The sequence below is a fragment of the Engystomops pustulosus genome, chromosome 6, assembly GCF_040894005.1.
Source record: "Engystomops pustulosus chromosome 6, aEngPut4.maternal, whole genome shotgun sequence".
Lineage (NCBI taxonomy): Eukaryota > Metazoa > Chordata > Amphibia > Anura > Leptodactylidae > Engystomops > Engystomops pustulosus.
The window spans coordinates 148,234,064-148,246,722 of record NC_092416.1 but is presented as its reverse complement, the minus strand read 5'-3'; the positions used below and the strand labels follow the sequence as shown (position 1 = coordinate 148,246,722).

General features: G+C 42.9%; 1 protein-coding gene across 3 annotated transcripts in view; it reads left to right on the top strand.

Annotated features, from left to right (window-relative positions):
- LOC140064633 (signal transducer and activator of transcription 5B) overlaps positions 1 to 12,659 on the top strand; it is a 105,003-nt gene that overhangs the window by 71,304 nt on the left and 21,040 nt on the right. For all 3 annotated transcript variants that reach the window (XM_072111712.1, XM_072111713.1, XM_072111714.1), the window contains 2 exons: positions 11,600 to 11,736; positions 12,201 to 12,357. In XM_072111712.1, the coding sequence (XP_071967813.1) occupies positions 11,609 to 11,736; positions 12,201 to 12,357 (285 nt within the window). In that variant the 5' untranslated portion in view covers positions 11,600 to 11,608. The remainder of the gene's footprint in view (positions 1 to 11,599; positions 11,737 to 12,200; positions 12,358 to 12,659) is intronic.

The following is a 12,659-nucleotide window of genomic DNA, read 5'->3' as shown; positions in this document are numbered from 1 at the left end:
TAGAGCATGATATGGACGATTTACACCCGGGCGGTAGAGCATGATATGGACGATTTACACCCGGGCGGTAGAGCATGATATGGACGATTTACACCCGGGCGGTAGAGCATGATATGGACGATTTGCACCCGGGCGGTAGAGCATGATATGGACGATTTACACCCGGGCGGTAGAGCATGATATGGACGATTTGCACCCGGGCGGTAGAGCATGATATGGACGATTTGCACCCGGGCGGTAGAGCATGATATGGACGATTTGCACCCAGGCGGTAGAGCACCAATAGGCTGATTTTACACCCGGGCAACAAAACGTGATATCGAGGGTTTATACCCAGGCAGCAGAACGTGATCATTATATGGACCTTTCTCATATAGATGGATTGGATAACCATAATGCGAGGTGTTTCGCCTATTTTTGGCTTTTTAGTGTAGGTTGAGAAAATTTCAGAAACTTTAAGTTTAGGAAGTTGAAGTAATTTTAAGGGATCCCTGTCTGTTGAATACTGGATAATTGTCTGACTACTGGACCCCTGTGACACCACTGATCATGAGCAGAGAGGTACACAGGACTTATTGGCCCTTTAATCTACAATAAAATAGCTTAGCTGGTTCATAGTAGAAATCAGTATTCTTAAAGGGGCTGTCCACTTTCAGCAAATGTTATTGTGTGTATAATGAAAGGTTATACCATTTTCCCATATACTTTCTGTACCAATTCCTCCTGGTTTTCTAGATCTCTGCTTGCTGTCCTTCTATAGGAAGCTTCATTGTTTATTTCTGGTGGATAGAAATCCGTCCCAGGTGATGTCACACAGGTGCATGGCTCGTTAGTATCAGAGAGTAATCTGGCTCGTTACATCACACAGAGCTGATTACACTCTATAATACTAACGAGCCATGCACCTGTGTGACATCACATGACCTGGGACAGATTTCTGTCCACTGGAAGTAAACAATGAAGCTTTCTATAGAAGGACAGCAAGCAGAGATCATTGATACAGAAAGTGTATGGGGAAAACTGTATAAGTTTTTTCATTACACAAACAATATCAATTATTTATGAATGTGCACAACCGGATTACTACCCCTCAGGGTTGGTAAAAAATTACCTTTGTGGATACATATAGGACTTTCCCTTCAAAAACATTTTAGCTAGTAAACTTATATCATAGTTGTTATGGCTGGTGCTTATGAATCGTCCTAATGTAGCTGTGGGGGGGATAGGGTAGCAGGACGCTGTGTGACATGAGGGCTGGGGGCGCTGGTGGGGGTGATACAAATCTTCCATTTACTGTAAATTTCTGCTTTTTCACCTACACATGGATGGGGTTTCCTCTGTGCCGCCTGTTGTGGTTATGTGGTACCATTCCTGTGTGCTCCCTTTCTCTGAAACTACCCCCCCCCCCTTCCCCGGCTCCTTTACATTGGTCTCGGGTCTTCCGCCATCGCTGTCAACTCCTGCGTGTCTGGCGCCTTATCTGTACACGACATGACTTTGCTTGCGTTATTACTTTCTGGCAGTATTCTCCATTTCCCCCTTGTACATATGTGATGCTCTTACTTATAGTTACAAGTGGGCGGCACCATGTGCCCTGTGACTAACAAGGCATCTGCATGACATTTGCATGTTGTCTATGTTCTATAGCCAAGATACATGGGGATGAGGAGCACTATATGAGTAATGCGATTTCTTCAGTATAAGGTGAAATACAGGAGCCCACACAAAAAAATTCTGATTTTCTTTTTATCATGAGTCACACAATGTAAAGTTTCAGGTCATATAACAAAAGGATTGATATGTATTTGCACATTCACAGATACTGTATGTGGCTGCAAGGTTTCTGTGAGGTTTATGATTTCAAAATGACTAAAAATGGACCATTGGCGGATAAGTTTTTCCACAATGTGACATTTTGATCCTTATGTCATCATCTAGTCACCTGTCACCAGATATTAACCCCATTAAACTTCTAGTCCCCACAGGTAGGGTATAGAATATCCTTTCTAGAATTACTTCTTTTATGAGAAATCTCACCCCTTTTTACATATAAAAAATTTCCCCGAAAATCATTTGAAAATGAGCAGAGAAGAGTCATATTAGCCTGAGAGGAGTCAAATAGAATCTGCAGGGGGGTGTCACTTCAGATGCCCCTATCTTCTGTTCAGTAGTACCTAGAAATCTGCCTTTGGTGTCATATTAAAGAAAATAACCTCATTGTGGCTCTGTGAGCTACAGAACCCAAGATACATGCACTAAGAAAAGGCAGCAACTGGATCTTTATCTGCAGCTCGTGTATTCAACTGCCTGTATCTTCTATTCTGTAGATAACGGAATCACTAGACTCATGCCATCTAAAGATTCTTATCTCCAATATGACACTACATGCATATTAAGATGCCCAAAGATATGGGGCATCTGAAGTGACACTCTAACTACAGTCTCTAAACATGACTCATCTCAGGCAAATATGACTGTTCTCTGCTTGTTTCTCACATGACCTTGGAGGGGATTTTTATAGGTAAAAAGGTGATATTTCACATAAGATGGAATTGTAGAAAGGACTAGTAGTTTAATGGGGTACAATCTGGTGACGGGTTTCCTTTTAACCTACACTGGTGCTGGTGATGTCTTTAACACCAGCGCTGAGGCCATACACGTAGCGGGTGACAACTATGGACTCCCTAGCTAATAGACTCCTATAGTTAGTCACTTGCAGAATACAATTTGTGTTGCTAGGGAACATCCCTAACTTTTTTTTTTTGATCCACTGCCTTGTAAATTTCATTTTCTTCACTCTTATCTCCCCTTCATGATAAATCTCAGATTAAATCCCGTGATCATGACACACAGGATAAACCCTAACTATATCAACCATGACTAATGGTGATTAAGATCTATTTTTACAACTGTTCTGTGAGACACCTGGATCTCGAACATAGTCCCTATAAAACTTTCTATAAAGGCGCATGTTTTACATTAATTGCAATGGCATGTGCCAACTCTGTGGCGTGTTTCTAATTCACTCCTATAGCGCCCTCTAGTGGGAGAGTGCCGCTAGCTTTATAATGTGCTAGCTTTATAATTATGTAGATGCATTGTCTCTGATCTCGGAGAGATTACAGCGATTAATAAGGGCTTATTAAGAAGTCTTATTTTTGGCATCTGTTCTCTGACTTCTCTAGTAAAAGAAAATAAAAGAATGTTGTCTGTGAAGTCATAAATCATTAAGGTAGATTAAGGTAGAGCTTTTGGCTGGAAGTTTTGGTGTAATACTTTATAATGTAATAAGCTGAGCGGGTACCTGTTCTGTTCCTGTGTTAGGGCACTCACTATCAGACAGGCTTTTACTGATTGACATAGGCTCTGGAGTCGCCTTCTGAGGCTGAAGGGGGATCATCACTTTGGGCTCTGTAGCAGCTCGAACCATGGTTCTGTTGTCTTTGTAAAGAGGGGTATCTGATCTTTAAATAAACACCATGATGGGACTGTATCTCCACCAAGCACATTGTTGACTACAAGACAGGCAGTGAATTGCCCATCGCTGAAAAAACAAGGGCTTGTTACAAGAAGAGTAGACTTTCTGATGCATTGGTATAGTAGCAGAGCCGAGCTAGTTATGATGCACTTTTCACCTTCCGTATATATTTCTCCTTCACCACTTTTCTGTGTACCTAAATCCGTGCCTGGTGAATAACCAGTTCTCTGCCCAGGATGTTGTTGCGCTAATCTGCATATACCCCCCCCCCCCCACACGGGTTCTGGCTATAAGTGCAGTATGAACAATTGTGAGTCCTTGGTGCTCCTCCAACACTAACCACCCATCTCGCCCAAGGCCTTGCTCAGGTAAGCTGCAGAGCTAGCGCTGAAGTGTCACTGAATTTTTGCAGTTCCTACAACTAAAACGCATCAAAAAAGCTGAAAATATCCATCATACTCGTTCTTCCATGTATTTGTGGGGCCTCAGAGCAGCAAACCAGAACTGAGTAACATTTATAATGGGGTATCTTTCTAGATCTGTCAGTAATTCAGCTATAGTCAGCATTTCCACATGGCTGATAACAGAGAATAATAGATGACATTTATCTGCCCTGCAATGGTAGAGCAGGTATTTGGGTTTAGTGGCTGACATTCTGTATATGAAGTAGTGACAGACGTGCTGATCTCAGCAATGTGTCGCTTAAGTGCAACTTTTGTGTGTTTTGTGAAATGTGTCAGTGCTGTAAAGTGAGCGAGTGCCGTGTTTATGAGTTGTAGGCTCCCTCTGTCTTCCTGATGGTCATTATTACACATAAGAAGAAATCTATCTATTTGCAGGGGGCATAAACATGGTTATGGGTTCTCTTTAAGGACAGAGTTCACATTTTGCCCCTATTATTATGATGATATCCAGTGTTTAGTGCATTTAAGTTCTTGATATCTTTATGTAGTGATTGATACTCCATGAGATCTGTTTAAATATACATTTGTGTGTGTTGACATTAGCAGGACTGTGAAAATGCATTTAGATTCCAGGATTGTAGCTGGACTTGAATGCAGAGATGTTTAAGGGGTTCAGCAGTGTGCGAAGACTCCCCAAGTCCAGCAACAATCCTGGAATATAAATGAATTTTTCACAGTCTTTCTGCCACTAACAACACACACAAAGGTATGGTTACACAGGGCCAACACTGGCGGAGGCTGCTCACACTGATGGGTTTTCTGATCTCTGCTTATACAGTTCCTTTACTTCTAAACCAGGAGCATGATATTGGTAACACATCTCTCCTTCGGTGTTCGCTATACACCCCCCCCCCCCTTCCTCCGTAGTGTCTGCTAGAGTTGCATTTGGCAGCAGAAAAAAAATGAGAAAAAATATTTTCTGAAACAATCATCGCTCAGTTTTGGAAGAATATCAGCAGAATGCTGTAAATGTTTGTTCTGGTATAAACAATATTTATTTTTTTGCCAAAAAAAAATTTCCTGTTTCCCTGGCTACATAATGTCAGACCCACTTAAGTTTCATTGCCCCATTATATTCCTGAAGGGAACCTGTAACATTGAGCTGCAGGCGGAGGGAGAGTTTATAGGGAAACCTATTAGAGATGTAAATCTCTGGCTAAGAGTCCAGTGGGTGGTCTTGTTGTAAATTCAGCTGTCAATCACAGAATAGGACTCCTAAGTGCAGGAATTGAGAAAATGAACATTTATTGATCTGAGTTCAGTGTGACGGGGTCTCTATCCCCTGGACAGGGCTTTTTAACTATGAGAACTGTCTGTGGAATAGCCTGCCTCAGGCGCTGGTCACAGCAGGGACAGCAGAGAGCTTCAAGAAGGGTCTAGATATCCTTTTTACACCTAAATAACATTGATGGTTATGTTATATAGAATTGTTTCCCCTAAATCTCTTCCTCATCCAATCCCTTCCTTGGTTGAACCTGATGGACATGTATAACCGTATAAACTATGACACTATGACCTGCTTGGATGACGACTTCTGCTCCATTTAGCAATTTGTTGCTTGTCCAGAGTCAGTAGATAGACTCATGTCTCCGTGTTCCCCGGCTTATAGGCTTACTTATTAATACATAGCCCCATTACTCCTCTGAATGTACCAGTAGCCAGGACAGGTTAAGTACCAGTCTCCATGTTTCCATAGTAACCAAAAAAAAGCCAGCATCCGAGTAATGAGCGAAAGGGACGTGAGTGCAGGCAGAGACAATCCGCTCCCTCCAATGTGGCTGCTGCTACTAACCTAAGGGAAAGCTGCAATGTGGTAAGAGAAAGCCAAACCCTGCGCCATTGTGCACTGCCATCACTCATTGCATTATCTCCATTCACTCATGTGCTGCTCGATGGAGATCACTTATACCACTTACTGATAACAACAGCAGAGTTATAGATCAGGACTTGTCGCTTCTACTTGTATTCTCCATGTGATAACAATTCTCAAGTATCTTTTCTTCTTACTCCAAGGGCTCGTGCACACGACAAGCTTGTGGCCGTACATGCAACCCCCATAGACAGCTATGGTGCACTCACAGTTCTGGATGTAGCCGCAATAAGATAGTGGTTGCTCTATCTTTGGTCGTATCTAAGGCCGTGCTGCTAGCATTTTCTATGGAGAGGGGTGGGCGCAAGCAGCGCTCACCCTATCCTACTCTCCCGCCCGCTGGGCTATGGCATGGTGGCATATGTTTGTGTGCATGAACCCTTAATCTACCATCGTAATGCATTGTGATAAACCAGGGACTCTTACTCTTAGATCAAAGCACCGTGACTGTGGTAATCTTCTTATATATTTATCCATTGCCTCCTTCTTGTATCAACTTTCAAAATCATGCTAATGAGCCTGATGGGCTCTTGGGATGTTACCATAGCCCTTCCATGCTTCAGATTTACGGGCTCAGAACACGTTTCACCCAACCCCCTGCACTCTCCCTCCTCCTTCTGTCTGTGTAATCTAGCAGCATCAGCAGGAAGTGCTGGCGGAGGGGAGATCTACTTTGCTCATTGTAACAGTCTGTGATGCTGCAGCAAGGAGGGGCTTTGAAAACGCCCACTTGAGTTTAAATATAAAAGTTGATTTTCGAAGGAAAGAGGATAACAAGTATAAGATTATTGCTACAATGACGGTGCCTGGATTATGGCCTGAGCGAGCACACGGTGATGTCCCTGGATTATCTTGTTTGATTTTAATGGTAGATTTCCTTTAAGCCTTTCCTGTGTTATCCCTCCAAGAATTGTTGAATTTGTATGCAAGTCGGAACTGTATATTTTATATACACTTTTTTTTTTTTTTTTTTTTGCCCGGTGACAATCGGATTTTCATAAGTTTTTGCTGTAATGGCACCAAGGATAATCCATAAAGCTTCATTACAGACACCTTACACCTGATCATTGATGTCTGGGACTATAGTAACATCCAGAGACTTCACCAGAGGTCACAGGGGACAGAGGGGTCCGTCTGTAAGTCGAGTGTTGTTAAAGGGAACCTACCACCACAAATCTACCTATAAAGGACCGGGTGGTAGGTGGATCAATGGGACGTGAGAATAGCCCTTTTAAGGGCTAATCCTCACGTCCCCGCACTTTTTTGGTAACTTTTATTGAACTTGTATGCAAATTTTGTTATGCGGCTACTGGGGCTTGGAGTAGCCGCATCTGAGGTCACACGGCACGGCTACTCCACACCCCGGTAGCCTCTTTTCTCCTCCTACTCACTATCTTCGGCGCGCAGCTATCGTCTGACGATCCTGCCGTCTGCGCATGCGCAGAACAGCAGGCCCGCGCCTGTGCAGCCCCGGCTTCGGAGCAGTGACCGCGCAGGCGCTGCGTGGTGCTGTTCTGTGCATCACCAAAGATAGTGAGTAGGAGGAGAAAAGAGGCTACCGGGGCGTGGAGTAGCCGCGCCGTGTAACCTCAGATGCGGCTACTCCAAGCCCCAGTAGCCGCATAACAAAATTTGCATACAAGTTCAATAAAAGTTACCAAAAAAGTGCGGGGGAGTGAGGATTAGCCCTTAAAAGGGCTATTCTCACGTCCCATTGATCCACCTACCACCCGGTCCTTTATAGGTAGATTTGTGGTGGTAGGTTCCCTTTAACAACACTCGACTTACAGACGGACCCCTCTGTTTAATAAAGTTTAATAAAAGTTTCCAAAAAAGTGCGGGGATGTGAGGATTAGCCCTTAAAAGGGCTATCCTCACGTCCCATTGATCCACCTACCACCCGATCCTTTATAGGTAGATTTGTGGTGGTAGGGGACCACCTGTATTATTGAAATGAAATGTACAATTCAAATACGAGTGAGGGAAGGTTCACATCTGTCTCCATTGGTTTTATCCATTACATATCTACGGGCAGGATGATTTAGGCTGCATTCACACGAACGTGTGATTTCTCCAGTTCTGTATTTCCGTGCTGTATGAATCCGTATATGAGACGTTTTTCATCCATATGTGCAAGTATGTCACCGTATCCATATAAAATACAGGGAGTTAGCAAATGATATTCGCTTGTTCTACCCCAAGATCCCTGGATAATGCAAGTACATACACAGTGCACAGCCGTATGAAATGAATGGGGCTGTGTGCTGCGCGTCTATATGACCGCTTTTATACGTTATTGTGAATGCTGCCTAAGATGAATGGATGTAATTGAGCCCTAAAGATCCCATTGACTATCATGAGGGTTGTTTTGGCTTCTGCCATGTTACCAGAAGTCTTGGGTACAGACTGGCATTGCATCACATATTCCGCCATAGGGACCAGGCCGCATTGCATGGCTTTCCATTGTGTTCATTCCAGAAACGTGTAATAGCAGACTCCACCATTCTAAGCCTGAGACCTGATCTCCAGAGCCTCCGGGGAAACTGCTCTGTGTGGATGCTCCAATGATTGATGACATTTTTCGTACATCATGTTCTGTTTATGGTACAGGGTACTAGAAAAACTTCCCTTGTCCTATAGTAAAAGAAAAAAAACAAAAGTAATTTGCTTATCTAAACCCCTTCCCTCACAAATGGGAACAGATTGTGGAAAAGGCTGAGAAGTAAGAACTGTGCCGTCATAAGAAGGAATGCACAAAATGATCAGGCCAGGACATATATCACTGTTACAGTAAAATGCGTCGTCCTGTAATTCCCACTGTATATACTGTTGGATGCAACACAAAAAAGGATGCCAGCATATAATTATACAGTGCAAACTTTCCTGGCAAATACAGAGTATATAAAAACTGATGAATCATAAGTTCTCCTTCCCCGCAGGCTGTACCTCTAGTTTGTAGTCCCCTCTGTTTTCTGCTGGCTGCAGACCTAGCTGCTGTGACTCACTGCTCCTCCTCCTATGTAATCTGACACCCCAATGCGTTTCTATCAGTCTTGCTAGCAAGATGGACTTCATCAGCGATTTCACCGATAAAGGGTTTATTCACACAGCTGTGCTCGTTGAAACGGATCTGTTTTTTGGGGGTTTTTTTCACATCCACGAAAAAATTAATTATGGTTTCCATGCATTAGAAGGCAAAACATCAGCTTCATAGCTTCATCAGTAATGGAGTGCACACAAATGCAGGCAGTAAAAGATGGGTTCCATAGGTTTGTCATTAAGTTGAATTTGTATGCAAGTCGAAACTGTATGTTTTATAATTGTAGATCCAGACAAAGTTTGTTTTTTTGTTTTTTTTTGTCCCAGTGACAATTGGAGTTTCAAAATTTTTTGCTGTAATGGGGTCTCCATACATTGTAGTCAGGACTGTCTGTATACATGGAGTGTCTCCATACATTGTAGTCAGGACTGTCTGTATACATGGGGTGTCTCCATACATTGTAGTCAGGACTGTCTGTATACATGGGGTGTCTCCATACATTGTAGTCAGGACTGTCTGTATACATGGGGTGTCTCCATACATTGTAGTCAGGACTGTCTGTATACATGGGGTGTCTCCATACATTGTAGTCAGGACTGTCTGTATACATGGGGTGTCTCCATACATTGTAGTCAGGACTGCCTGTATACATGGGGTGTCTCCATACATTGTAGTCAGGACTGTCTGTATACATGGGGTGTCTCCATACATTGTAGTCAGGACTGTCTGTATACATGGGGTGTCTCCATACATTGTAGTCAGGACTGTCTGTATACATGGGGTGTCTCCATACATTGTAGTCAGGACTGTCTGTATACATGGGGTGTCTCCATACATTGTAGTCAGGACTGTCTGTATACATGGGGTGTCTCCATACATTGTAGTCAGGACTGTCTGTATACATGGGGTGTCTCCATACATTGTAGTCAGGACTGTCTGTATAGATGGGGTGTCTCCATACATTGTAGTCAGGACTGTCTGTATAGATGGGGTGTCTCCATACATTGTAGTCAGGCTGATGCAATGCTCCCTCCTCTCCCCCTCCTGTGGTTGCGCAACAAGAATTCTCCCTGAAATTCATCTTCCGGCAACAGCAGCTGCCTGAGGAAATCAATATGTTAACCTTTCTGTCCCCAGAATCGACTTTTCTGATTTGTCATCTTACATTTTTAGCAGTTCTGGTGTTTGTCTTCATGGACAACAATAGAGAACTTTTAAATTTGCATAAATTCAAAGCTGCAGATGTGGAGTCCTTTTTCTAGTTGACCCTCGGCCCTAGGTCCTTGGGGTTAGATATTTACAAGGACACCATCTGTGTTGAGTTTGTTTTCATGTTTTTTTTTTTTCTTTACCTTGAAGACCTCAGATTCTTGTTACCAAATGTGACGTTTTTTTGATTTTCTATGGAATTTACGTCCATGTTCCCCGACCACTGATGTCATCTGCACACGATGCAGATTACACACACAGGTTACGCACAGGTTTTATTGAAGCGTAATATGGTAGCTCTCAATTGAATATTATTTGGAAAAAGTATTCTAGATAATGGGGGAGATTCCTCAAAAGTAAATGTCTGAAAGCGGAACTGATCTAATCAGAGTTCAGCTTTCATTTTTCCACAGCTGTTAATAAAACGAAAGCTGAGCTCTGATTGGACAGAGCTCAGAGCTAGAACAGTTTGACCTCAGACACTTCAGATAAATCTCCCCCAATGTGTTTTTCCCACACAGAAATTGTTGTGTGATGCAGAATATAAATGGATGATCATGTCCCTTCTCTGAAGAAGCTTTGCATTTTTGTTTTGTATGTATATTATTATACTGACGTGTAGGGGCCTGTGGATATCCTCATGAAATCCGAATTATGATACTGATTCGATGCAGGTTCTTCCTTGAAGTGACATCATATATGGTTGGAAAAAAATGCGTATCTGATGTGGTTTTACATGTAATTGGTCCTACAATGTGAGCAGATAACCAAAAGTGATCAGCTGTGATCGACCGCGGATCCTCCGCAAATAAATGACATAGTGATGGGGGTAGCGTTCAGCCCCAGCCTTCTTCTCTGCTGGCCACAGGTCACGTCACTACTATGTAAAACTTACTTTTGTTTTTATACCATTGGAAGGAGGAGACCTGTATATATCAATGGGGTTGAGGCCCAGCTCCTGTAGCTAATGCGTTAAATAAGCAGTTTTATCCTTCCAGAAGCCGTTGCCATTTTTCTTTCAGTGACTTTTCCAAGAACTTAGAAGAACACAGTTTTTGTTATCGAAGTGTTGAACAAAACGCTTGTACGAGCGTTAAAGGAAATCTACAGTGAAAATCCATTATGATAAACCCAGGGACACTTAATACTAGATCCAGGCACTGAGACTGTGGTAATCTTCCTAAAAGTGTTATCCATGACCTCCTTTTTTCTAAAATCAACTTTTAAAATTATACTAATGAGTCTAAAAGTCTCTTGGGGTGTTACCACAACTCCTCTGTTACACAGTCTCTCCATGTTCACTCAGCACTTTCCCGCTCCCTCTGCCTGATATAATCTCACACAGTGTGAAGTAACGGCCTGTGAGTCTACAGCACGGAGGGGCTCTGGTAACACCCCCAGATCCCTTCTGGCTGATTTTAAAAGGAAAGAGGCTTTAGACCGTCACAGTGCCTGTGAGCATGAGTATATGGCTTGATTTTGATGGTAGATTTCCTTTAAGTTCTAGAAGATGCCAATTCTCTCTTCTTGCCCGGCAGAGTGTCACCATGGCGGTGTGGATCCAGGCACAGCAGCTCCAGGGAGATGCCCTACGTCAGATGCAGGCTCTGTATGGACAGCATTTTCCTATAGAAGTCCGGCATTACCTGTCACATTGGATAGAAGCGCAGTCATGGTAGGTTCCTAATACCATTTTGTTTTTGGATTTCGCTCTATCTTAGTTGCAGACTATAGGTATTATTTATAGAGCACCATTAATTCCATGGTGCCATACAGTCAATAAGAGGTTCACATACATTACATTAAGACAGGAACAAATGCAGCTACAAATCTAAAACTACAGAGATCAGGAGACAAGCGCAATGAGGACCCTGCCCGTGAGGCATATGGCAGTGAAGATGGAGATACAAAGTGAGGGGATGGAGACACAAGGTGCGGGAGCAGAGCACTGCAGTTATTGTGTATTGTAGGTGATGCAGATTACTTTAGGAAAGTGTGGAACTATTTTGGTAGAGAGTTCCAGAGTAAGGGGGATATACGGGAGAAGTCCTGGAGACGGTTATGAGAAGAGTGGATGGTAATAGACTTTACTTGTAATAATAATCAAATATTATTAATAATCTGCAATAAAATTAACAGGGACTCGGTGGACCCAGAAAACCCACAGGACAGTATGAAAGCCACCCAGCTGCTGGAAGGACTGGTGCAGGAGCTGCAGAAGAAAGCCGAGCATCAAGTAGGCGAGGATGGCTTCTTACTGAAGATTAAACTCGGCCATTATGCCACCCAATTCAAGGTAGGTTTATAACTGACAAGCTATATTTAGGATTAAATTAGCCTTTTACATTACCTATAAATATAAAGGGATTGGAGAATAAGTGAAGGGGTTAAACTTTGGAGGAAGCAACACTGACACCTAGTGTTTATACAGGATACATGCAGGTCATTATCACATTACACAGTGGATCAGTGGGGATCTACATGTAAGACTTCCACCAATCATACATCTACTCCTTTAACCCTTTTGTGGCCAAGGGTCGTTGGTGCCTGGAAGTTTCCAGGTCATATTTTGCAGTTCGGTTCTGCTCCCCCTTAAAT